The sequence below is a fragment of the Drosophila erecta genome, unplaced genomic scaffold (genome assembly GCF_003286155.1).
Source record: "Drosophila erecta strain 14021-0224.00,06,07 unplaced genomic scaffold, DereRS2 tig00000126-arrow-pilon, whole genome shotgun sequence".
NCBI classification, from domain to species: domain Eukaryota; kingdom Metazoa; phylum Arthropoda; class Insecta; order Diptera; family Drosophilidae; genus Drosophila; species Drosophila erecta.
Window position 1 is genome coordinate 10,021,745 of NW_020825209.1, and position 27,204 is coordinate 10,048,948.

General features: G+C 44.6%; 4 protein-coding genes across 8 annotated transcripts; 2 read left to right on the forward strand and 2 right to left on the reverse strand.

Annotated features, from left to right (window-relative positions):
- Positions 1-324: 324 nt before the first annotated feature.
- LOC6550628 (b(0,+)-type amino acid transporter 1) lies at positions 325-17,843 on the forward strand. 4 transcript variants are annotated; one of them, XM_015155816.2, is made up of 10 exons: positions 11,446-11,709; positions 11,953-12,124; positions 12,772-12,818; positions 13,929-14,030; positions 14,401-14,507; positions 14,568-14,643; positions 14,797-15,295; positions 15,430-15,526; positions 15,778-16,096; positions 16,169-17,843. In XM_015155816.2, exons 1-10 carry the CDS (start codon positions 11,634-11,636, stop codon positions 16,237-16,239), a joined length of 1,566 nt encoding a protein of 521 aa, XP_015011302.1. In that variant the 5' UTR covers positions 11,446-11,633; the 3' UTR covers positions 16,240-17,843. The 4 variants fall into 4 exon arrangements, with proteins under 4 accessions (XP_026837468.1, XP_001978167.1, XP_015011302.1 ...); XM_001978131.3 differs by lacking the exon at positions 11,446-11,709 and adding an exon at positions 326-684 and having other exon boundaries at positions 14,401-14,643; XM_015155817.2 differs by having other exon boundaries at positions 14,401-14,643.
- A 159-nt stretch (positions 17,844-18,002) lies between these two features.
- LOC6550629 (nucleoside diphosphate kinase 6) lies at positions 18,003-19,021 on the reverse strand. The gene is made up of 2 exons (XM_001978132.3): positions 18,547-19,021; positions 18,003-18,490 (listed from the first exon to the last, which is right to left on the reverse strand). Exons 1-2 carry the CDS (start codon positions 18,744-18,746, stop codon positions 18,238-18,240), a joined length of 453 nt encoding a protein of 150 aa, XP_001978168.1. The 5' UTR covers positions 18,747-19,021; the 3' UTR covers positions 18,003-18,237.
- LOC6550592 (probable 28S ribosomal protein S25, mitochondrial) lies at positions 19,021-20,076 on the forward strand. Its single transcript, XM_001978133.3, has 3 exons — positions 19,021-19,287; positions 19,355-19,549; positions 19,823-20,076. Exons 1-3 carry the CDS (start codon positions 19,151-19,153, stop codon positions 19,992-19,994), a joined length of 504 nt encoding a protein of 167 aa, XP_001978169.1. The 5' UTR covers positions 19,021-19,150; the 3' UTR covers positions 19,995-20,076.
- Positions 20,000-21,562, reverse strand: LOC6550593 (probable RNA-binding protein 18). 2 transcript variants are annotated; one of them, XM_015155193.2, is made up of 5 exons: positions 21,448-21,562; positions 21,262-21,386; positions 21,070-21,144; positions 20,499-20,591; positions 20,000-20,422 (listed from the first exon to the last, which is right to left on the reverse strand). In XM_015155193.2, the coding sequence occupies exons 3-5, from the start codon at positions 21,136-21,138 to the stop codon at positions 20,138-20,140; spliced, it is 447 nt and encodes a 148-aa protein (XP_015010679.1). In that variant the 5' UTR covers positions 21,139-21,144; positions 21,262-21,386; positions 21,448-21,562; the 3' UTR covers positions 20,000-20,137. The 2 variants fall into 2 exon arrangements, with proteins under 2 accessions (XP_015010679.1, XP_001978170.3); XM_001978134.3 differs by having other exon boundaries at positions 21,070-21,190; positions 21,448-21,561.
- Positions 21,563-27,204: the final 5,642 nt, after the last annotated feature.

A 27,204-nucleotide genomic window follows, 5' to 3' on the forward strand; every position in this document is an offset into this window, starting at 1 on the left:
GATCATTACAACACCTAGTTAATAATAAGATTTTTGCTTGACTTCTATATAAGTTTATTTTGTTAGCCGCAAAGACAAGCTCCTAAAAAACATGCATTTTACATTTAAATTAAGTATTACTTAAATTCCCAGATACCCTAAAAACTAAAATAGTTAAACTACGGCATTCTCATAAAATAGCAGTCCAATAATTCAATAGTTTTTTTTTACTTTTACACACCAATTTATTATACATATTATTCACCTTTAAAACACCCTTGAAGTTGCAAGCTATCTATAAGCAACCATTTGTCAATAAACATGGCTAAAGAGTGTTATTAGTAATAGCAAATTTTTCCACGAGCAGTTCCAATGTGGTTTCCCCAGCTTATAATTATTCAAAATTGGAATATAGACGTATTGGCATTATTTTAAATTAGTTCGCCGCGGAGAGTGGTGAGTGGTGAGAGGAGAGAGGAGAGAAGAGCGACGCCCAGAGATTCCGATACCGATACCAATACCGATGCCCAGTCCGATGGCGATGACGATAGTGCCCGGCGCCTTATAAATACGCAGAGCCGCAGGGCGACGCTTTCATTCTCTCGCAGTGTTTAAAGTGACATGAAAGTGACGACATTGGCGCACTGTAGCAAGTCATGTATCAGCATGTCCAACCAAACAACACAAATCATATTCACGCCAATGGTGAGTTATCGAGATATCGTTCGCAAGTTCCGTTAGGCATATTGCTTTTTTTTCACTTTTTGTTTAATTGTTTTTGCAAATTAGTGGTGATTACCCGCATTATGTCCATTTCCAATACATCTCGTGGCTTTCTGCGGCGCTAAGTGAGCGGGCAAACAATTGCTCGAGTTGCAGCATGTGATGGCAGGTGTGCGTGCTTTTTCGCGTTTCTGCTCCGCTTTTCTACCAACTTTTTTTTCGTGTGAATTTTTGTGTGACGCGCATGCGCATGTGCAAGAATAAAAGAATAACGGTAAATTGCTGACCGGCTAACGGTTATCCCTGTATGTGTGTGCATGCGTGTGAGGGCGTGTGTATGTGTGCTTGTATGTGCACGTTTGCAGCAGAACAGCTGTTCTAATCAGCCCAAACCGAAAGCCAAGTTCAAAATAAATGCAGCATAAGCATCGGAATTGTCGCACATAAGCCCCCAAAAATCCAGGCCTCCATTTCCCTTGCGAAAATCTCAAAAAGTACGAATAATTCCCTTTGAAGAACTTATCAAAGACCAGTGGACACTCCGCAAAGACTTTTATCCCCAAGACGGACAGTTGTTTTGATAAAATGAAAGAAAACTTAAAAATGCGGCTTTATTGATTGGCATTTGGTTATTACTTATTTTGTTTTGTATGCAGATGCACATAGTTAAAAGAGGTTGCCTCCAATGAAATTGAGAACATTTAGGGGAACATTCGGCAAAATTCCCAAAAAATTAAATATTCGTGCACTTAAACCTAAACTTGCTAAATGATTGACATATGTGGGAACTTAACATACGATTGGGAGTATACTCATTGATTTTTTGGGTGCAATTAATCCATAAACAGTATTCGATAAGATAGTCAAAATATATGTACATATATAAAGATTGGTACTGCAGACATCAAATAGACACTTGTTATTTTTGGATGAAAATAGCTGTGTTGGGGTACAAAATCCACATGCAATAGAAATCTAATTTGAAGGTACATATATGCTAATCTAAGTAGACAAATCATACAAATACTAGAATTCGATCAATTTATGATATTATATAAGGCTGATCGCGAAATTCCTGCACTCCCTTAAAACTTATTGATGCAAATAACTTACATAGGCGGAATCTTTTGGCAAGTGCAAATGTATTTACATATTAAAGGAACCTAGCTAGGTATTGGCAATTACTGTCTATACGACCTGCGTCCCATTTCACTTTCGTTTGAGGTTGTTTACGTTATTGTCCTATAAGCAGTTTTTACGATGGCTAAACGCGGTCACCATTCCCCTCGCTTGCCATTGTCAGTTACGCAATCGTTAAAAGCTGCCGAGGGTTGCTTATCAGTGGGTGTCGACTGTACCCCAGCCCCTTGGCAATGGTGGGCACAATCATGATTCCAGATACAGATACACAGATAGATTCCCAATTGGCACTCGATGGCCTTGCAAAGCGCCAGGTGTTGCCTGCTTTCGGGCGCAGCCATGGCGTTACTTTTGCTGGAAGCGGTCTAATTATAGTTCCAAAGCCGGCTTTTTCAGTGCTCGGCTCAACCGAGATTCTTTGGCAGCCGGAAGCCCACAAAACCCAAAAGTTCCAGCCGAGCGAGTCAAGGACAAAGTCAAGGCAACGCCAAAAGGGGTGGTATTCTTCAGTGCGTGGGTGGGCTTACTGGGTGGGTGGTGTGGTGGCATGTGGCAAGTGGGCGGTTTGTTGGTTGGCGTGACTGCATTTTGCACTTGACACAATTTGGCCACGCAATGCTGTGCACTGGAAAAAAGTGTGCAGAAATTAAGATATAGGCAACCAAGTCGTATTATATGAGTGTGAGTCCTTTTGATTTTAGATAAGCTACGGATTTTAGATGATACTTTTATTGAACCAGCTTAGTTAAGCGCTATACCACCATCAAGATTTGTTTTTCAAATTAAGCTTTGAAATACAGCTCAGTTCGAGAAGAGTCCTATACTCGGAAGCTCAGAATTACTTGCACATCCAAGCGTTCCTATGCACGTTAGAATGCTGCAGAGAATCTTGAGCACATTTAAATTCGCATCTACTATAGGCACTAGCAATTGCGGCACTGGCTCGCTCATTGTCCACAGGCGAAAATAGCTTGCGACTGATGATCGGATGCATTTAGCTAATAATTTAGAACTGCGGTCATTAATCACACTTGGAGAGTGGGAGAAGTGCCTCCCTCGGTTTGCTCTGCGGTCCGGGAATTTAAGTTCGCTTTTCGCTTTGCTTGTGCAATCTGCTGAGTGTGGGGGCAGTTCCCCACCTCCTCAGCCCCGCCCACTCTGCCAGCCTCCGCAGCCCGCTTTATAGCCATTAATAGGAAAATATCTAATGAGTGCTTTTACACGACGTAAATGTAAGCATACGCGTCATGTCGCTGACTTGACAATTATTGCTAGAAGGAAAACCTGTAAAGTAATACGGCTTGTAATGTAAGTTTAAAATACTAAGTTAATTGAATTAATTTCAAATTTCTACATCTATTTTTCCGTAGTGGCCATCTGATACCACTGTGTGCGTGGAATTTGTTCAGGTTCATTGCATTCGTTTTCATTTCTCGAAAATGTATGCCCGCATAGAATATTCTATTGCCATGTGAATTCCGTTTGGTCAAATCAAGTTGACCAACTTTTGTTTTGCAACGTCGTAGTTGGCTAACTTCATCTGCAGATGAGAACGTTGGGGGTGCGAACAGGGCTAAGAACTTGGCCATTGTGTTCACGCACTGTCCTTGGCTTTGTCATTCGAGGGGGCGGCAGTTGGCTGGTCCTGTGGGCCAGGCCCTTTGCTGGCACCCGAAAAGTGCGCTACGTGTTTTCGGGGCAGAATTCCCCAGCTGCCGGGAAACTTTCACGTCGCTGAAGCGGCGCTCAGGAAGCACAGAACGCGTGGTGGCAGTGAAAGTTTTTGCGGCGATAACGCCGCCTGCGAATTGCTATCAGCGACGGCAGCGAGATGTCCTGGCAAGGACATCGTCCAGAGCGCCGGCGCCGCGAGAGCCGAGCTTTCCTGCAGAATACCGGTTTCCCGTTTCCCATTTCCCATTTCCCGACTTTGCTATTTTTGGCCCAGAGTCGAGCCACACACATACCCATAAAAGCGCTCCTTATATATACACTCATATACATATATACTATGTTCTATATGCATATATTTATATCCATGGCTGTACATATGTATAGGCGTAGGAGCAGCTGGCAACGTCACTGCGAGCCGGCTTCCATTGCGTAAGTGCGGGGCTCCCATAAAAACAGGTGGCCCACCGCCCTGCCAGGCGAGGGGCGTGTCCCACCAATACAAATGCAAACAGATAGACGGGGACACAGGCACGTGGACCGCTTTCGCTGGCAGCGGCAGTCGACGTCAGCGGGCGCCCATTAAAATTTCATATACTTGCTGAGAAACCCGGCAGAAGTTAGGCTCCCTTCTATTTCAAGGATAAGCAGTAGACACCGAAACTGGTGCCTCTAAAATTCTAGACCTAATAGCACTTCTATCAGTTGGTAGAAAAACAAGGGGCATGCTTTCACTTCTATTAAGAGCAATTATTGTGCCATGAAAGCGGAATCGTATGTGGGCAATTTTTGGATATTGCGCAGGATTGAATCCACTCAATTTTTGTATATTTCTCACACATGGACAGCAGCTAAAGGACCCGCTTGCCTGAAGGGTATGCCGTGGAAGCGGGCACAAGTGCGGAGGACGCAGAAAAAGGACGAGCCTCTAAAATTCATAGCCCGCTCGCAAACAAAAAGTTCGTGATGTGTATACTTGTATGTGTGTGTGGCTGCCCCTCGTACTTGCAACTGTGTGCGTGTCCTTGCCTCAGCTTACAAATAATTGAATGGCGCCCGAGGAGAAACGAGTTCAATGCCTCGATGAGCTCCAGCTTGCTCCTCCCCGTTTCCATCTGTCTGGTGCTGTGCCCCCTCTCCGTTTTTGGCCCAACGCCCCTGGCAACAGCTTGGGAAGCCAATTTCTGTATTTCACCAGAAGCATTAAGCTTGCATGAGAAGGGGGAAATGTATGCGGCTTTGCCCAGCTGCCGCGGCTATTTCTGATTTTCAATTCTCATGGACATGTGCCGATGTGCCCACCATGCATAAGAGATAACCGGCTCGGAATCAAAAGAAGCGGAAGCAGGACCGTGTTTTCCATTGCACCTGTTTGCTGGTATTTTTAGAAGCGTGCTCCAATCAATTTTCACACTCATATCGTGCAGCTATGGATTTTTGGCAGCTTCACCCGCTTTTCACCCAGTTTTTCCCACCGGTTTTACCTACTGTTCTGCATTGATGGAAATAGGCCTTTCAAGGGTTCAAGGGGAACTCGTTTCTTTTCTCAGTGTATGTCTATTTGGCAATCGCATTTGAGCACCGACATTTTTGTCTTGCATTCCCAGCTGCCCGTTCTGAACAAGATCGACTAGAATCGCCGCCTCACGTGCCGCCGAAATGAATTTATAGCTTTCTGATTATTATGTGTGTGACCGATCATTGGCGTCATCGTCGTCGACGTTGGCGGAGCGGTCACCATAACGCTCGGCGCGTCACGAGTCAATTGAAAATCAATTGGGTTAAATTGATATGCCAACAGAAGAGACGACGAGCAGTGCAAACTGGTTGTCCGCAGAAAGTATATGCAAAAATGGGCGAAGTCAGCTAAGCCGCTTTTCAGAAGATCATCTGTCGCCTTGGGGATGCAAGTGCACAGCTGCATAGCGAAATAGGAAAACTATCTGGTTCCTTCTAATTCTTTTCAAAATCTACCTATACTTGATGAAGATCACAATCCGATTCTTGCGCTTCGATTCTTTCTTATGCAGCGAAGGCCTCTTGGGTTTGTGTCCGCACTACGAAGGCCAAAAGCTTCTGAACTCTAAAATCTTTATTTCATCATGGGGTTTTCCAATTCTGGCCACTGAACCCAGATAACATCCTGTCTTTGTGCTTTTCATTGCAGGGCTTTCCATTTTCACTGACCTTGGTTGGTGACATTGTCAAGGTGTTGTTGGCGTCACGAATTGACGCGCGAATGATTTTCCTGTATGTGTGTGCCACAATTATTGTGGCTAATAATGGCAGAGGGGCCAACAGTAATAACTGTGACAAGTGGGCTTTAAAACAGTGTGCACTAAGAGAAAACCTACAGAGCTGCTATAATAGTAGCAAAAAAAATCCTAAAGAAAATCTAAAAAGCTGCTATAATAGTATCAAAAAATATTCCTTAAGATCTTTATTTTCCTATTACCCAACTGCATTCCAAAATTTCATTTCAATGGGATACAGAATATATAGCTTCTCTTTTTTTTTTAAATTTTTTTTTTTTTATTATTCATAAATTTTAAAGATACTAGGAATCGTTCAGTTCCTCCTGTATTTTTCTTGACTCCCTAACAAGACGCCAGAAAGTATGCAACACCTGCCTCTGTATTTTATGATGCAAAACGGAAACACGGATGTCAGGTTGTATGAATTTTCCTCTGTGTTTTTTACGGTGCGCGAGTTGCGGGCGTTGCAAAATGGCGACACGCCCTACTGCCACCCACTGCCACCCACTTGCCGTTAAGTGCACGACTCGCCTTGACATTGACTTTGTCGTCTTCCGCCCAGACAACCCCTTCGCCACCCCCCTGCTCCAGCTCCTGCCTTTTAGAAGCTCAATTAACAAAAATCTAAAGAGGCGACGATGGGACGGGGGACGGGGACGGGGGCGGGGTGACCAACGTTAAACGACAAACGATACATTTCAATTAAGAATGGGGCAAACAGCATTTCGACAGCATCCAATAAAACAATATGGAGCAGGGGAGTATGGGTGCTGAACAGGAGATGGTAGAGGTGGGCATAGCTGACGCAAATGGAGCGCAACACATATTGAAATAATAGCATTTCATAAGCGGATTCGGATGTTCATGCGCGGGCGGATATCGCGAACAGGGGAAAGTATGGCGAAGTGCCATTGATCAAGCTGCTGTATAAAGTGAATTAAAAACCCATAAACCTATATAGCAATAGTATCAAATCATCACCACATTATTTGGTATTATAAATTAACCACACGAACCACTCGAAATCGGCTTATAACAGGTTTGCAATTGGTCTCAGTAGCAATACAAATTAGTCGCAGATTAAGTTTCAATTCAGATTTCAACTGGTTCACACCTGACTTATCAGCAAAACTTTCATGGCCCGCGATAAAACCACTAAAGGTGCCAGGAATGAATGAAAAAGTGCACAAGGCGAAAGTGAAATGATAACGTAATACCACTCCTGTTCGCGAATTGTGGCGACGTGTAACCTGACGCTCTGCTCATGGGAAGAGGCCAACAGAATTGTGAATTTTGCACATGGACTTGGGACTGGGAGTGGGCCATTGACACTTTTGTCGGGACTCGGGACTCGGGACACGGGACACGTCTAACGATACAGAATAAATCAATTAAGCGAATGGAGAGTGGTTTATTTCGGGAGCATTTGCGGCTCGCGTGTCAGTCGAGGGTTAAGCAAACACTTGTAACCAAGTTCCTTGATTGATTCGTTGAGTATGGAGGGATCGGAATGGAAACGGGGAAACCAGTTGGTTGGTCAATAGCTAGTGTCAAAGGTGAGGCGCGGACATTCGATCAATCAATCCATATATTGTGCTCTAATTAGCACAAACGAATTTGCGACACAAGCAGCTGGAACTTTTCATGCCTCGTTTAATTAACAGTGCTAACGCAAATAAGTAAACAAATAATTTAAATTGGATTTCCACAAGTGCGGCATTCGAATGAATTCTATCTTCATTGAGATGTCAGCTCGGGAAAGACAATGCCGCCAATGAAACGATCATAAATGAGTTGGCAATAGAACTTAAGTGCTATTCAACTTTGAACAAAGTGTAATTTTTAAAGCACTAAATAAATATCATTTTTCCAATGGATCACAACTTGCTTAGATTTTCCTGTAGCCCACTGGCTGAAGTCATATGAACTTTGGACCAGGAGCAGCAGAGGAGAGATGTCCTTGTTCCCCCGCCCGATCATTTTGATTTCAAGAATTTCTGACGCGACACCCGCAACAAAATTAACTGAAAATATTTACCAACGATGTCGGCGGCAGAGGAAAATCGTTTTTATTTGGCCGCCGGCCAATTCAGATGCAAGAACTTCAACCGCCGAGCTTTGCATATTTGAAATATTCATTTGCACGTAGAGCAGCTTTTCTTCGACCCAGAAATTTGGCTGACCAGCGCGTGATTATTACTCATTTGGTGCCGCTGACGTTGGCAAAGCGGCTTCCTTCCTTTCCTCTGGAGTTGGCTTCGCTACACTGCGAGAATTTCATTTAGCTGTGACTGGTTTGCCGTTAGCGATCTCAGCTACAGACTTAGCACCTAATCACTGCGTTATTGTTGATAGCAAACAAAAGTCTGAGGAAATATCATAATATTTACGTTAACTAGTCTATAGATAGAATAAATTCCAAAGCATTGTCGCTTGGTTTTCCATTTTAATGTATGCATTTGGCTATTTGGGGAATTTTTTTGGCAGAATTCGTAGAACTATGAGCTTGTCAAAATTTCTCGCAGTATCATTATATGGTCATTATAGTATCATTATATTTCAGTTCTGATAAAACCACGTATGGCCATTAAATGAATGTTAATTCAAATGAGTAAATTAAAAGTCATGAGCTCCATAAAAGCATTTCATCTTATGACATGCAGTGATTTATTATTCGAACTGACGTTACGAAAATTAAATTGATTTATTAGTAATCAGTGGTATAATTGCTGGGCGATAATGATGTGTTATTATTTTTGTGAGCTAGACGTTTCCCTAGCACGTCAGCCGCTGGTGTTATCTACTCTAATATCTTTGCAGTTTGTTTTTTGCGTTAGAGTGTCTAAATAATTAGCGAACGAAAATCAGCCGACTGCCCAAACAATGTTCGACCTGCACGGCCACTAAAAATACCAAGAAATATCGCAAATATCCGCAGCCTACGTGCATCGCTGGTCGTAGGTTCGGTTCGCCCTAATCGAAGTACAGTGGTCGCTCCATAAGCGCCCTTCAGATTTGTATTGCGTGTAGGGCCAAGGAGTTGTTACTAATGCATTCCTATTCGTTATGAAAATTTCCGTAAAATGCTCAAGAATTCGCGTTCATTTGGACAAACTGAGCTAGCTATTTTCGAATTCAGAATGATAGCCGCAGGAATCCTATTGCAGACAGTACTGTATCACTAGTACTGCATGTACGGATTCGTCGCTTTATAATAAACGAAAATATAAAAAAAAAAGGCAGTGAATCGATGTGGTGCGTCGAGAATCACATTCAATAAAACTGTGCAAGGAACTCACTTAATTGCCTCTGGACCTCTGAAAGGGGTATTTTCAGTCTGGCTCGTGTTCCGTTTTAATTGCCTATTAGATTCTGATACCAAGTGGCTGTATTCGCCACTTGATGAAAACTCAACGAGAACATAATTAGCTAAATTAAAAAATCTTTGCAAGACTGTGGGCCTGTAAGTCTTCCAAGGGCTGTTACTTGTAACTTACGACCCTTCAAACATGTAATGTGAATATAATACAGCCAAGAACCTAATGTTTCACAGAATAACTTTCATATGCATGAATAAACTTAAGTGATCGACTTAATGAACGATTTCCCTCCCTTTGCAAATGTGCAATATTCACCTTATGAGTTGCAAAAATCGTTAAGTAATGTATCCGATTCACCCATTCTGTGCCTGCCACGCCCCCTTTGCCGGGCGATTGACAAAAACAGAAGAAAAAGGAAAAAAGACGAAAATGCCCACAAGCCGCGTGACTTTTATGACAGAAAATACATTGAGAAAAAAAATGCGGAGCAAGAAGAAGCTGCAGAGGCTGAAAAGCGACACAGAGCTTAACGTAGGAATCGTTTATTTATGTTTATGTGGCTACATATACAAAGACTGTGTATAGACGTGTATTATTTATTTTTATACCTACAAATGAAGTCAAAAGAATAGCGCTGATTTCAATTAAAAATACCATTCTCAGCTTTGTACAGTATAAAGTAGATAGGGCGTAATGAAATTTCAAGGAAAAAGTAAATGATTTCTAAAACGTAGGTGTCTAAAATATAATTCGGTCAAAATTTGGGATCTTCGCCCACTTAAATTGTTATTTACTGGCAACGTTGGTAATACGTAATGTATATTACGCATACGCACTGTTGCGGAGTTTTCATACACTAGAAACTCGATCTGTGGTAAAACGAACCAATAATTGAATTTAAGTCGATGCTAATTTTTTGGACCAGTTGTGCGACTGCATACGTAAGCGCTATGGCGTGTGTATCCAAATCTCTGGATACGTATTATATTTATGCTCGTGCAGATAGATATCTATTTGCTCAGCCCACTATCTTGGTACATATACGATTTTTGGGGGCACATCCAGTGGCAGAATCGAGCCGAAAAATAGAGGGGCAACTTGGAGTCTATGAATGTACACGCGGCCGCTGGGCTGATGAAATTTGGACGCCTCGTGGGCGAGAGTTAAGGAACCAGTGACGTTGATGCCCGACTTCCAATGGGAGTGAGATACAGGCCATATATATGTGCGTATGTATTTGAAAGTGTGGCCAACGGAGTAGAGCACATGACCATTAATAAGCGGCCAATTGAGGCAAATGAAATGCGCAACCCACAATTAATTGAGAGGAGCAGCCGATGAATGGAGACGACCATAGAGAGGTGCTGCTACTACACTGCAGATTCTGATCGGCGGCGAGAATCTTCTTCTGACGTCGCTGCAGAATTAGCCGACTAATTCAATTTGAAATTTTTATGCAAAGCTATTAATAGCTGGGCGGACCGAGCGATAGTATCTGAGCAGAGACGACGCCTTCACCTTGACAATTCTATAATCAAAATATAGAACCATACAACCGACGGCGGCGCGAATTGCATAAATCAGTTGGAAGGAGGAGGACTTTTGCGCATACATACGCAGTGTGTCACGTAGTCAGTGGAAAACAAAGCGAGAATGCTGAAAAGTCGCAAACAACGCCACAGAAATGTACCGCCGCTTCATAAAAGCCATTTCCCTTGAATTTAACTCTTAACTGCATCGATAAGAGCCAGCCTTTCATGCTTACTAACACTGGTTTAGAAATGTTAACCAATACGTAAAAAATAAGGTATCTTTTAATACTTGCTCATCACTGTGGCAGGACTTTTTTTGAAAATCACTTGGGTTTTTTTGGAGTGGAATGGCGATGAACATTTAAGAGCTCTGCTGAAATACTATTTTCGTATATTTTGTATTACTTATTACATCAATCGACGTACGTGATAAGGAGGTTTGCCTGCAGCTCTCTATTCTTTGAGTGTGATTTTCAAAACTCCCAATCTCGAATATTATCCCCTAATCTGATATTTAACCCCATCAGCATCAGGGCATCCTTCGAATACTATTATTATCCTCGATGAGTGTCATATAAGAGGGACCAGCCCACTCCAGTCGAACTCATCTCGAACTCGAACCCAATCTCGTTGGGAGAAAGTGGTTATGCTGCCAACGCCGGGCGATTTTCACGCTTTTCGTAGCCTGTTTTTCCGGCGCTCGGCTGCTGTTCGCTAGCCGCTCGTCTGCCGCTCGCCAGCCGCTCGTGTGGCGCCGAGCAGCGGCCGAGTACCGCTCGCGTACCGCTCGGCAAAAAGCTTTCGCCGGGCGGACTATTTGACGCCGCCGCCATTTGGGATGCGAACAGTTGCCTGCGATTCGCCGCCCACTGCGCTACACTTTTTGGTCCGCACTTCTTTTAAAACATTTATATATATACATAACTATATATATATTTTTTCATATATTTGTATTCGCTGAGAGCTGAAATTCGCGGCGAAATAATTTTAGCCACTTGTTATCCGTCCATGCCATGCGCGATAAAATATCACAACTATTTTGCTTGCAAAAGAACGCATGCAAAAATAATTCAACAGATAATAACAGAGGTGTGTGTGTGTGTGCGGGTGCATGTGTGTGTGTGTCGCCAGTCCATTCATAAACTCTGTCTACACGGAAAAGAAAAACGTGCCTGTCTGGCATCGGAATATCAAATACCAAATGTCTATGCGACTCTTTTTTTTCCAGTGCTCCTAACTCACGATTCTTGCTAATCCATGTGTTCTGCTCTCTCTTTTTTTTATCGATGCCCCGCGGTGATGGTGATGATGGTCACGATGGCGATCCTGCAGGACATAATGTGCCAACAAAAGCAACGAGCAACGGGACCATGTGCGCCAATGGGACTCTTGGGACAGAAGGGCCCGAGGCGCCAGAGACCGACTCATCAGGGACCGGGAGGATGCGGAAGCCGCTGGAGAGGAATGGCTCAACGCAGAACCACGTTGTTCACCTCGAGAGAAGGTAACGATCGCCTCCTGCAACCGGACCAGAATCCCGTACTCGATTTCGATGGTTTTAACCGAAAATTCGATTTCTAAATAATTCATTCATTCTGACTGAGCATTTTCAAGTCGCTGTGGTCAAATATAGCTGCTAATTTATTTCATAGCTTGTCAAAAAGACTATAAATAGATGACAAGATAATACTAATTTAAAAAAAGCAACAAACTTCCCTGCGGATTACTTTAATGATCAAGATAATGATCAAACGTTTTCATTGCAACTCAGTTTGTAGTGTTAGTAAACTGATTACATTTCTACTCCTTCAGAAGTACAAAGAGCACAAGACAACGAGCCGCTTTTAGCCTTGTAGTAAAAGCAAATGTTTTCAGTGCAGACGTAAACAGCTTCTATTTACTTGGCTAAAAACGCGCTGTTCACTTGATTTATTTCTAACACCTTGCTGTCAACGAAGTGATTTACTTAACGTACACCGAACTAACAAGTACAAGGATCTATTTTTAACATCTATCTGTCAATATTTATCGACTTTTGACTCGAGCATGCGGATTTGACTGATGAAATCATGTCTTTCCCCAGCAAAGTGCTTAAATTCATTTGATTTTCATCGAGCTTACAGTATATCACTCGTTTATTTGTCATTTCAGGCTGGGCCTCTTCAGTGGGGTGGCTTTAATTGTTGGAACTATGATAGGTGAGTGTACAAGCCGTTCGCAGACGCTTCGCCCCAACCAATTGCCAAAAAAAAGCACAAAACATGGAAGTGCCAGAAGAGGAAAATCCAAAAATCCAAAGTGTCCCCCAAAACACACAGACACGCAGTTTTCCACGGACTGTGTCCAATTTGCTGCTCCGTTCGTTGGGCGCGCTGAAAAATATTGAGGCACAATTTTCATTCGGCATTTTCCTTGCTTTTTTTTTGGCGCTGATTGGAGGAGGCGCGCATGGCCAAAAATACGTACGCATGGATTTAGCTATATGCACGGCACATGCTACTTATACACAGCTTTGGGCCCACCTTATATGTATTGTCTGTCGTACAGATACATAGTATATCATGGCATGCAAGCGGCGTGAGAACGAAAGTGCCATCTGACGGATGCCGATTTCCAGGCATATTTTCAGGGGGCGAAAGGCCGCACAGCGGTGGCCAATCGCGGTAATCGTGATAAAACTATAAACAAAAAAGAAAGCCAACGCAAATTGTATTTAAGGAGTGTATTCAACACCAAACATGCTAAACATTTTATACGAATTTGTTGAGTTGGCAATTGTCCTTTCTGCCCAGTTGTCACTACGAATGTGGACGCAGCTGTGTCTGGCGCAGAAACGGGGCTGTATTGAAATACATATTTATGGCACGAAAGGCGTCTAGTGTCGCTGCTGCACTTTGACCTTAGGCAATGGCGCCAGCTTGTGGCACGTTACCGAAATTGTTGCACGCCTCTGGCTCGCATAACCCAACCCACCCAACTCCACGAGTTGTCTGAGTTTCTCCGCAGGAAAACCCACTATTTGCCGGTATTGCTCACTCTCCGCGTGGTCGGAGCTTTCGCGGAACTTTTGTCCGCCCACTGATGACGTCCGTAACACCCACTCAAATGGTATATACTCCCACTCGTGCTCATTAGCATGCGGGAAATCGAATTGGCGGGGCAAGTGGGAAACAATGTGGGCCCTTAATCAGCTGTTCTTCCGCGCTGCAGCTGTGGAAACGCTTGGCTTGTACATACCAGCTACATATATCCAAATCTATATCCAAACCTATATCTAATATGCTCTCTTTCTCTTTGTCAACCGACAGGGTCTGGAATTTTTGTGTCACCCTCCGGTTTACTGGTTCGCACTGGTTCCGTTGGAGTTAGCTTTATAATCTGGCTTGCCTGTGGTGTGCTCTCTCTGCTGGGTAAGTCGCTAGCATCATCCCCTGGCATGTGCGCCACGTGCGCCTGACCCACTTAACGACGCCAAGTGGCCAAGTGGCCAAGTCCCAAGACTCGACCCTGCACTCTCGCCACAACTTGTTGCACTTGACTGGCGAGGAGCCAAACTCTCGCGGAATGTCGCACCTTGCCATCTTGTGCAGCATACACTGGGAGAAAGGGTGGCCAGCCAACTGCATCAAAAGAAGACACACGGATCTAGGTTTATAACTGCTACTTCTAACTGACTGTGGTCAGAATATAAAGCTCAGTCCCAAAGTTTTCATTTTTATATTACCTATGCATATTACTCCTATGTCTATGTAACTAATCCCTTGTTTTGCCCACTTCCAGGCGCTCTGGCATACGCTGAACTGGGCACGATGAACACGTCGTCGGGGGCGGAATGGGCCTACTTCATGGATGCCTATGGACCGGCGCCGGCGTTTCTGTTCTCATGGGTATCGACTTTGGTGTTGAAGCCATCTCAAATGGCTATAATATGCTTATCATTTGCACAGTACGCCGTTGAGGCCTTTGTGACGGAATGCGATCCGCCCAGGGGCGTGGTCAAGATGGTCGCCCTGGTGGCAATTGGTAAGGATTATAGTCGCGTAATGGGATTGGTACCAAGCCTGCCAGGCTAGTCACTTGAATTGGTAACGCCTTCGCTCTGGTATTGATCCCCATTACCAACAAACCTCTTGTATGCTTATGAATTCTACTAATGAGTTGCCCTCCACTGTACAGTGATGATCCTGTTCGTGAACTGCTACAGCGTCAACCTGGGAATGGCCGTGCAGAACGTGTTCACCGCCGCCAAACTGGTGGCCGTGGTGGTCGTGATCTGCGGCGGAGCCTGGAAACTGATGCAGGGCAACACGCAGCACCTGTCGAATGCATTTAATGGCCCGATGCCCAATGTGGGCGCCATCGCCACGGCCTTCTACACGGGACTGTGGGCCTACGATGGCTGGAACAACCTGAACTACGTAACCGAGGAGATCAAGAATCCCAGCAAGAATCTGCCGCGCTCGATCATCATCGGCATACCGCTGGTCACGCTCTGCTATGCGCTGATCAACATCTCCTACCTGGCGGCCATGTCGCCGCAGGAGATGATCGAGTCGGAGGCGGTGGCCGTCACCTTTGGCAACCGCATCCTGGGCGCCCTCGCCTGGCTGATGCCGCTGAGCGTCACCATCAGCACCTTTGGCAGCGCCAATGGAACGCTCTTCGCAGCTGGGCGGTAAGGATCACTACTGAAATGTCAGGGAGTGGGAGCTGTAAGCCCTCATACATCTCTTATACGGATGCACAACTATTGCTTAGGGGAATCTCGGCCAGCTTTTTAATCTACCATTTGTCCTGCTCCCATTGCAGCCTGTGCTTTGCGGCCAGTCGAGAGGGCCACCTGCTGGATATCCTCTCCTATGTCCATGTGCGTCGTCTTACGCCGGCTCCGGGGCTGATATTCCACGTAAGTATCTCAAAGTAGCCCCCACACTTACATAACTTACCCCAGATTGCTTCAGCAAACCCATATTCACCCCATAGTATTCCCGCCTATGTATAACTACCTCTAATCCGTTTTGTAATCCGATAGTACCGCCTCATTTTTATTTGACAACGCCTGCGAATGCCCACGTATCCACGTATCGATCCGATCCTCGTTCTAAACTCCCCTCTTTCTCTGTATCTTTCTCTGTGCGTACTTATCCCCGTCTCCAGTCGCTGATTGCCTCGGCAATGGTGCTCCATGGCACAATTGATTCGCTGATTGATTTCTTCAGCTTCACCGCCTGGATATTCTACGGCGGAGCGATGCTGGCCCTGATCGTGATGCGCTACACCAAACCCAACTATCCTCGGCCCTACAAGGTGCCGATCATCATTCCCGTTGTGGTCTTGGTCATCTCCGTGTATCTCGTGGCGGCACCAATTTTCGAGACCCCGCGCGTTGAGTATCTCTATGCCCTGCTCTTCATATTCGCGGGCCTGATCTTCTATGTGCCGTTCGTCAAGCTCGGAATGACGCCGAGGTTCATGAGTAAGTGACCCAAAGTTTCCCCAACTGCCCTCTATAAACCTCGATTATTAACGCTGAATTCCTCCCCTGCAGACAAGGTGACGCTGTTCTTCCAGCTGCTGCTGGAGGTGGTGCCCACCTCATCGATGGCCATGTTCGAGTGAAGGAGCTAGGAGCCCGGAACGTGCTCAAGATTTCAAAGGGAGGCCAACCAGCTCGGACAGCGAGAAGCAAATACATTCACTTAATTACTATACAAACGAGGATATATTAGGAGTGCAGCATGGACAGGATGCAAAAGGGGTTGAGTGTTAGGAGCAACCTATTATTGATATACTGACGTTGTCGTTGACAAAGTAGTGCTAGAGGAAAAAACTATTTGAAATAGTCTTTTTATGCTATAAGCTGGTTATATTCAAAGATTATATGTGAATATACAGATATTTAGTGTGGATACATGAATGTGTATCTTTATGTAGCGCGTATAGGCCAAGTTGCATAGTTGATACGTACGTACGTTTATACAAACAAAGCAAATCTATATATACATATATTTTTGTGTTCTATTAATTAAAGATCAAGACAAATGACAGAAACAACTAAAAAACACACACACACACACCTAAATAGTCGAAGATATTATTGCCAAGCGGTTCGAAGTGCAGGCCCCATAAGTAATACATACATACTTGTACGAGTATACTATGTGGCATGATTGGATCTTGAGGTTTGAGTGCAGTGCCGCCAGGAATCGATGACACCACCAATCCGTACAGTGCCCACCAAAGTCAACAATCGCCGCAGAGCTTCGGGTTATCCTTGTTTGTTCCATTTGGATTTTCCGCTGGCGCTATTTACCCACATTATATACGAGTTGGCCGACCTAAAGATCGGCCGAAATAGCAATATTTATATACATGTGTGCGATGGACGATGATCATAGTTATGATAATAAGGCAAAACCACATGGTAACGCAAGAAAATGCTTAATGCTAAATACAAACATCCCAACTGAATGTTTCTAACTTTGTGCGACTAGAGCGCCACCTGGCGGTCGGGGATCGCGTGTGAAATTCGTAGGACTGCAAATAGGCATTAAAGATTTGTAATTGATACCAAAGTAAGGTAAATAAAACAAACACTGAGAAAATCCAAACAAAAAAATAGAAAAAGCCATTGAAAAATGAACGAAGGAAAAGCAAACGTAAATACTACTATGGATACTTGTTAAATCAATTTTTTTGCGACTTGTGTCTGCTTTGACAAATCGTTGCAACCAAAACTAGAACTAGAGTTAGAGAGACGGTTATACTTTACTTATTATTAAAATGCCATTTTTTTTTGTTTTGTTTTAAATTAGTTTTCTGTTATTCGTGAAGAACTCGTCGCACACGAGTTAGAAAAAGACAGCAGATGCAGATGCCGTCTCGCTCGCAAACAAAATACAAGAATTTAGATCTTTTTTAATGATATATTTCCCGCTTTTGAATTTCTCGCTATGCTTCTCAATTGTCTGAATCGATATACAAAACATTTATATCTTTACCTATTTATAGGCAACCTACAGAACTTACCCACACATAAATATATATTTATATAATTTGTTAAGTTTATAAATTTTATAATTTTATTACCAACTATTTACAATGAGCTAAACGGAAACCAGAGCAGATCGAAAATCTCTATCTATACATGTACCTACCACCTAATAAACAAAGAATTGTATTATGTAAACCGGAAATTGACGAAATAAAGTTTTTGAAACACACGCCTCTCTGAAGTTGCGTTCCCGCAACTCACTAGTTGCAAATACTTGGTTTCTATACTATGATCTATGGTCATCAGTACTTTGAGTAATCATTAAACTTGAAAAATGCCGGTAAATTTGGCTTAGTCTTCTAGTTCTTATAATTATTCAGCAAGAAAGTGTAGTTTTAAAATACTTTTTTATTTGTTGCCCTGTTGCTACAAGCAAATATATAAATATACTAGTACGCTAGTCACAGAAACTATTATATAATTTGAATTGCTTTTAAAACGGCGCATGCAACATAAGTGCTAGTCTACGTGCTAATCTAGAAATGCAAAGCAATAAATATAAGAAACATCAACCGCCTCGGTAGTACCCATTCTAACTAATCTAAGGATGCAGTAATCCAGGACTACGTCTCCCTCTTCGCCTGGCGGCTTCCAGCAGCCGCGTCGAACTCCGGAAACAGGATGCTGATCTCGCGGAGCGCGGATGCCTCGCTGTCGGATCCATGGCAGGCATTACGGGTGTCGGACAGCCCGTACAAGGCTCGGATGCAGTCGGGATCGCTGTAGACCGCACGGAACACCTTGGTGGGACCCAGCAGACCACGCCACTTCTGGATGCAGGCTTCCGACTGGAGAATCAGCGCGTAGCAGGGTCCGCTGAAAGGGATAACCAGCTTGTTATGCCATCTTAATGCTGCCGGAGCACAACCAACCTGTTCATGAAACTGGTTAGCCGGTGGTAGAAGAATTTCCCCTTGTGCTCCGCGTAGAATCGCTCAGATAGTTCTTTCGTAATGCAAACCTCCTTCTGGTCGAGAATGGTGAAGTGCTGGGAGATCAGGGCTCGGATCTGCTGCATCGCATAGGTATTGCGCAGCACGTGCGGCTTTATCAGCGCTAGCGTTATTTCCATATTCAAGTTTAAGTTTAATAGGTAAACAAATTAGGCAGCCGGTTCGGCTCGATGGGTCTATCGAACATCGAATATCGAAATTCGATAGGCGTACTCCACTGCAGCGAAATACAAGCACTGCACATTTCATCTCATTACATGTCACCCATGCATCACCATTGGCAGTACAAGCAAACCACACTCAACAAACAAATTTGTAATTACACAAATCGCGTGTTTTCAAGTTATGTTGGAGTGGAGACATTTGGTAGCCGCTATCGACGCCGCGGTTCTATCGATAGTTCGATAGAACCTTGCGCCGTGGTGCGCCACTAGCCAACCGATCAGCTGTTCGCATTACACAAGCAGCCGCTTTTTATAGATTTCTTTTGTTTTACCCAGCGAATTTGAATTAAAACTGCAGAATGCCGTTCATGAAGGGCCGCGAGCCCATCCGCCGCACCCTCAAGTACCTGAATGCCGGCAAGCTGGTGCTCAAGGACAAGGTGCGCATCTTCAGCGTCAACTACAACACATATGGAGATCATCACGCGGGAGCTCGGTGAGTTATGGCATACATTTGACTGGCAACCTAACTAACAAACTGCTAATAAATGCCGCACGCACAGGGACTTTGTGTTTTGGAACATACCGCAAATCCAGTTCAAGAACCCCGAGGTGCAGGTGCTCACCATGAAGAACATGACGCCCTCGCCGTTTGTGCGTTGCTATTTCGAGGATGGGCGCGATATGCTCATAGACGTGGATGGCCGGAATCGGGACGACATCATCGAGCACCTGGTCAAGGTGGTGGGCAAGACCCGGTGAGCAGCCACAGTCTATCCCTACTTTCCTCGCAAGCTTAGCCATCATAAAGTTCACTGCGTTGCAACGCAAAGATACTTACAGAGTTCCAAAGAATATTGCCTAGAATGACCAGTACATACTCTTAAAGTATCTCTATCAGTACATACTCATTCTAGGAATTTCATCTTAAGTGTGAATAGCGAGCTGGAAAGAAGCTAGCGCAGTATTTAAGGCTCCACTTATTCTAATGGCTATTCAGCATCGCTTACATATCCTTTTTCATATTTCAGGGAGCAACTGGACGCGGAGGAGCGCTTGAAGGAGAGCAAGGACAACCCGGCCAACTTTGGCTACGGATGCGGCAGGCACTGCATCTGCGAGATCCCCGGCCAGGTGTCCTGTCCCGGAACCGTGCCGCTGCCCGACCACATGCGCGGCAAGATCAAGTTCGCACCCAAGTAGACGTCCGTTCTGATTGTTCCTTTTTTAATAAATTAATTGTAAATTACAGCTGCAAGGCTCGTCTGCTGAGGTAGCGCCCTAAGTACTAATGATTTTTACAGACTACTGGGTGAGACGGTGGCAAAGGCGAGTGTCCTGAGAGCCTAGCGTCGCTTGGGACGCTGCTGTCGATGATATGGAGCCGAGGTTTTGCCGTAGCGCTGCGATCCGTCCCGGTCCTTGTTGTACTGGTAGCGCTGGATGAAAGGCACGTTGGCCTCGCCCCTGCCCGCGTTGTTCAGTTCGAGATTGTCGTCAGTCTGCCGCTCCAGCACTTTCAGCTTGGCCTCGATGGCGCGAATGGCCTCCGTTTTGCTGATCTTCTCCTCGCGTTTGCCTGTTCCCAAGGCTGGTATCTCCAGGCGCGGCTTGGGCTTCTGCAGGTCGTCCTATCGTGCACAGAATTGGTTTTAGGTTAGGGGACCAACTAACGCTTGGCGACTCGAAGGCCGCGGTTTTGCTTACATATTTAATGTTCTTGGCCAAACGCACGGCTATCGAGCGGTTTCCCACGCTGGTTCCGTCCAGCTTCAGCAGCGCATTGGTGGCTCCATCGTTCTGTAACGAATTGGGGTTAGTGAGTGGCAACAAATATCAGTCAAGACGCTGCAGCACAGCCAAATATTGTGCGCCCGTGCTTTAAATTGGTTCACTTTCCGCACTGCAGTCTTCTCCCTCGAAGAAATCATTTAACATTTCGTTAATAAACAACTTGTCAAAGATGTTGAGCTAATTGCCCAAGACCATGGCACATTAAAAATCTATAGCACATAATTGCTAGTTGTTATGCACTTCATGAGTGCGGATGGGCGCTCTTCTGCTTTTACGTGCTGCTCTGCAAATCTAGTAGCCCTTGCTGTGTGGCTGACAGATAAAGGAGTAGCCTAGGTGGCTTCTTGGCGAGTGTAGCCGGGAGTTATGGTGTTGAACTGCAGACAAAACCCAGCACAAAACCGGGCTGGATGGAGAACCTGGAAGCACGGGCCACTACAACGCAGCCGCTGCACCGTCAGCACCAATGGTGCACCGCACCCACCTGCGCGAAGGTGACGAAGGCGTAGCCCCTGGATTGGCCCACCATGGGACCGCCCTTGTGGAACAGCATGTCGAACTTCTCGATGGCGCCGCATTTTTGCATCAGTTTGAGGAGTTGGAACCGATAGGGGGCAATGCAAAGGGAACTATTAGCACCTTGGAATCGCGCTGCGTTATGCCAGCCACAACTTACTCGGTGATGCGCGAGTCCAGATTCCCGACCCAAATGCGACGCGCCTCCTCGGAGTTTCCAGCGCCGCCGCCGCCGCCGCTGCCGGCACCGTTAGCGCCAGCACCTTCCGATCCACTCGATCCGGCCTGCAAGGACATTTGGACACTGAATTGCGACTGGAGTGCGGTTCTACAGGGATTTACGGACAGTGCTAGCCATTTTTGTGTGCCAAAATAAACGAAAAACTGCAGTCCATCGGCCTTAGGGATGGACCAAAGACGTCAATACTTATCGGTAAGATGCCTGCCTCGTATCGATAGCTAGCGGGTGCACGCTGCTCGCCGAGCTATTCACCACAGGGCCGCTGCCTACAAAACCAGTGAGGTGAGTTGAAATTCAAAATGTAGTTGGGTAATTTTCGTTAAAATATTATCGATGTGCGTAAAACTGTTGAAAATGGAAGAAATCTGTATTAAAATTAGGAACACTGCTTCTAACGTTTCAACACCACATTTGTACAGGAGAAATTAATTTGGTTCTCTTTTTTTTTTAATATAGTGGGCTGCCTTTTAGTTTTCTGAGTTTCAACAAGTGAAGTTTACATTTGGAGATCATCTATTCAAAAAGAAATTAAGTTCCTTCTGTAAAAGTAACAAGGTAATAAACTTAAGCGCATTCAACCATTTTGCTGTCCTCAGGCGACTGCAGTTTGTAAAGCCCGCACTTTTCAGCTCAGAAAAAGGCTAAACGGATTCAAGCGCTCAAAACGAGATGACAAACAGCGGACCTTGCCCCGTCCTTTGGAATATGCAACAGCCGTTCTGGAAACAGGACGGGAATAACTTGATGGGGACTCATGTAGACACTGCTAATGCGCATTGTATGCGATAAGTGCCCGGGCCAGCTCCTCTTGGCCAGGACTTTTTAGCCGCCCCCTTTGAAGGACAACGTCCGACATCTTCATTTCTGGACACCGACTGGATGTGGGTGCACTCTCAAGCTATTTTTCAATGGTGAGTTATGTAGAAATTTAGTCGCTATTTTGCATGGGGAAAAATGGGTATAAAAGCTGTATAAATGGCGCATTTGTAGCCATATACTATACACTTGGGCTTTTACCTAAATAACACCTTCGAATAGTTATTTGTTTTAATCTTTAAAATAAGGCCGCTAAGCACCAATTTCAGGGAACTCTGGTTTTCAAAGCACATCTTAGCAGTTTGTACATTCATTTAATTTGCCGTTTGTTTCCAAAGTCTAGGTATTTTGTATAGGTACATTTATTTTCGTGTGTCGCACATGCTCGCTGCATTCCTGCCTTACAAATTGCCATCGTTGAGCTAAAGCACCACTAGCAAACGGAAAAGGTCCTGCGGAAGAAAACCTGCACAGTGCACATGAGTTAGAGGGCGATGATAAAAACTGGCGCTTGATCTTTGTCCCAGCAGCCAGCAGCCAGCAGCCACCATCCACCATTCACCATTTATTTAAATAATTCACCGAGACGCCGGGCTCCACGATGCATATCGAGTTTGTCCAGCCAGGACGCACTGGCATGCAAACTCGTATGCAAGGAGTTCCTGCTGAGAGAGGTCACTGCAGCCCGGGCAGGACACTCGAAAAAAGTGCTGGTCCCCAATGCCCACTTGCCTTGATTTGAACACTATTTCGGTTTTGTAATTTGCAAGTATTTAAAAAATACTATACATGCTGTGCTTATTTAAGGCCACAGACAATCGGAGGTCTTCTTTAGTGCATCTTAGAAGTGCAGCTTAGTATGCATGCTGCAATTTCTACATGGCATCGTGCCCTCGCCCCACTTCTGCCTTATTCTGTGCCAATTTTTTATGGCAGAGTCCTGGGAGCAACATGTTGGTCATTTTCTGCATACGTAATTTCGCCAGCAAATCACTTGACGTCGCCAAAATGCCAATTTAGTGGGTGCAGGTCATACAAATTACCACGGAGCAGCTGCACTTTCTGCAGCTTTCTGATTTTATCAAAACATATAGGATCCTTTAATAAAATATCCCACCATAATTGCAGTTGAGGAGTATCGAAAGGCATATAGGGCATTTTATGAAAATATCCCACAATAATTGCAGTTGAAGAGTATCGAAAAGCATATGGGATATTTTATGAAAATATCCCACAATAATTGCAGTTCAAGAGTATCGAATACCATAAGTTGTAGAGCTAAAATATTTCTGTGATTTTCGAAAGCTTATTAAGTAAGCGATTTTGGGAATTAGTTGAACCAAAATCCATCTATCTGCTTTGTAGTGTTTTAATGCTTTTAGAACTTGTGTTAGTTTTTATGGGGCAAAAGCCAGTGCTTCCAATTATGGACATCATAATTTCCTTGCAGGAAAATTCTCAACGAAATGAATTTCCGCCGAGGACCGACTTGTGCTGCTTTATTTTGTTTGGGTGCTATTCCATGCATGTGTCCCCACTTATCCACTGCCACGCCCTGCCCATTTCAAGCCTCTTGCCGCCCACTTGCAAGCCACTTCCCCCGCGCCCCTCTGCAGCTCCACCCCTTGGTCTTTTAACCATTTTGCCTGGCGTTCATCGCGCCGGCGGCAAATTGCAAAATGGACACTATTTTTTTTGGTTCTGCTCCCTTTTTTGGAACATCGTTTTCTCTTTCTAGTTCATAAATATAACTGCTTTTATAAATGCACTCATACTCGCACAGGACTACACTGGACGAAAATTATAAAATGTGTGCAGCAATTTATTGGTATTTCACAGCTATACACTTGCGTATTCTACTGAAAGTTAAAATTTGTATAATAATTAATCTCCATAAATCTTAAGTGCCAAAACTAATATGGTGCTTACAGCGATTTCTAGCCGTGCTCATAGTTTAGATATGCCAAGATATGGCGAAGGCGGTGGCAAAGGGGGCGTGGCGCGGCGGGAGTCGAGTGGGGGCGACACGCATGCAAAACTTTGTATAGGAAGCAAACCAGTTCAAGTGCTTGGAAAAGTAAAGTCGTCTGGCGACTTAAGTTGTTATAAAAATGCAAATTTTTTACAGCTTTTCCCATTTCCTAAAGCAACATCACGCTGAAAAGGGGCGAGTGGGCGGGGCCGGTGTATGTGTTTTGTACATACACATGTGGAACGATAACTACACGAAATGGTTGTAATGATTTTGTCATGGGTTCTGTGTTCTGTGCCATATAAACTAGGCTAGAAAATGAACTTTCGCAGGAGGCAAGCGGGCGATTTCTAGGCCGAAAAAAAGAGGTTGAAAAGGCTGGAAAAGCTGAAAAATCCACGAATCCGTCTGCTGGCATCAATGAGCCCATTTCGATTATAGGGTTAAACATGCGGCTCGCAAGCATTTTGTAAATTAATTCCTAATGTCAACGAATCGGTGCTAACAACAAACAACTTTTTAAGGGCAGCCATTGAAATGCTAGGACTCCAATTAAATAGCACATTTAAGCCAAATCACGCTGGTATATTTGATGGTGCATTCGAGCTGCGTATATCCAAAGGAGTAACCACTTAATTTATTAATTTTAAGGCATTTGCAGGACCGAAACGTAGTAGTAGCCTGGTAAAGGTGGGTCCTCTTGTGGAAAGGAGAGAGGGGTTTTATGCAAAGGGTCCTGCGAGTGTCCTGGCCAGGCTGATGTACGAGAGCATTATGCGATAAATGTGCATTTTTGTGAGTTATTCAAATTATGTAAGCGCATCGGTAGCTTCTATCTTCGTCTTCGTCCTTCGTCCTGTGCACGGTTCATTTGTGCCAGGCTAGTGCAATTTATGACAGCGTCTGGGATCAGGACATGGAAATATGAAGGCAATAAAATGCCTCGGCCAAAAACTCTGGAACGTGTGCGAAATGAAAGGCAGGAGCCGTTTGCCGTTTGCCGTTTGCAAGGACCTAAAGGATAACGTGTTGCAATGTCCATCGAGAATGCCATGCAAATTAGTTAACAACAATTGGAGGCTGGAACGAGAAATGAGCACTGTTCTGATATTTTTATTTGACTTGCAAGTGATTTTCATGCCATGAGTTATTTCTCATAAGAGCTGCTCTAAGCACCTCATTCAGTTTAAAATTAATACTTGTGCGGGTATTTCAGCAAACAGCAATCGATTTGTACTTTAATAAATAGCTGAAACGTGGCCTTTCGCCATTAAGCCTTCAGCTATTCAACCGCTTTACTTAAGGTCTTATACGTGGCTTCCGCTTTTCCGATACTTAATCAACTTCCACTTCAACTCATTGGCAGCGAAGTACAAACTTTGCGCAGCAGCAATGTAATTAGAAAATTATTACTCTAATTGAATGTCGGAAAGCGCAAGACAATGAATAGAAGGGAGTGGGTGCCAGGAAATCAGAATGCAGGATAGGTGTTGCAATGCCAAAGAGAAATGCCGAGGTGTCAACTGTCCTGGGTTGTCATGCAAATTAGTTGAGCAGAGATGCCGACAGATTTTGATTTTAATTAAAACTTATTCGAGGAATGCCAGCAGCAAGTGCAGCAGGAATCTTTAACAATAATAAGGCATGACGAGTGCTGCATAAATGTATCCTCTGCATAATGCACTCATTGTCTTCAGCATGTGAGTGTGTGTGCATCTGTCTGTCGGTGTGTCTGTGTATCTGTGCATCGCTGTATCTGTGTATCGCTGTATCTGTGTATCTGGGAGAAAGCATATCCCACCCCACACATACAAGGAGACTAACAGCTACAAAACCATATAACAAATTGCATTCTGCCGGCGCTGGGTGCGAGGGGGACAGCCTGCCGCAGTGCGAAAGAGTCGGACTAGCGGAGTGTGAAAGAGAGGGGCGCTTTGATTATGCGAACCTTGGCGAATGACTCCTGCTCGCTCATCTCCATATCGCATTTCTTTGACGTTGTCGTCTTCAGCTCCTGTGGCGGCAATAAAAAGCACAACATAAATGTAAGAGCCCCTATTCCGACTGCTCTGGCCAGTGATCGAAGTGCAGATACCCCGCTTAACTCAGCTGTGGGATTAGTACAGTATTTGAGTAGACGAACAGGATTTGAGTGGTTTTTGTGGCTTTTAAACTGTTGGTTTTACATGAAATCAGTTAAATTCTGATTTATTTTACGAGTATATGTTGTACGTCCCTAAATATAGCACTATATTACCTCTTATTTTAGACGGTTCAAGTCAAGTGCAGCTTGCGGAGCTCCGCATTTTAATGCAGCCATTTTGGGATCCCGAAATACCCGCGAAAAAGGACTGCGGGCCACCGAAAGTGCAAGGATTGTGATGAACAACAATGAGCAGCAGCAGCCATATAATAATTCGTAAATTGTGGCATGTTGTGGCTCCGGGGTGCGCTCCGGATTATCCTGGAGATGCGGGGAGTGGAGCGCAGGATATTGAAGATGGGAATATGCGAAGATTTTTCCCGTTTTACAGCGGCAGAAAACTTTTTAATTATCTGCGTGTGGGATGCTGTGCTCCGTATGTGCAATTAAAGCCGTATAAAACCCCAACGTGCTGCTCTGTCATCCCCAATCAGCTTGAACCTCATCCTCATCCTCATCCTCATCCTCATCTCAAGCTAAAATTGAAATTACTTTGGCTTGTGTTTCCAGCCGAGTGCTGGGTGGAATTTAATGGGTCACAGGGTCAACTTTGGGCGACGCACGCACAAATGCCCCACACTCAATTCAATTTTCGTTCAATTCAATTATATCCCCCGCGAGGTGGGGGGGGGGGGGTTTATTGAAATGCCGCCGAGGCCGCTGGCGAAAAACTTGCGGAAAAACTTGCCAACGGCTCGGCACAAAATGCTTTTCGGACAAACAATTTGCTCGTCCTGCGGGCCGATGTTAATGCCATTGGTTTCCACAGTGACCGAAATTGATGTCAATTGATATTGATAATCCATGCATTATGCGCGATAAACAAAGTTAATTAAATCAAAGGCTCCTCCTCTCCTCTCCTCCCCTCGTT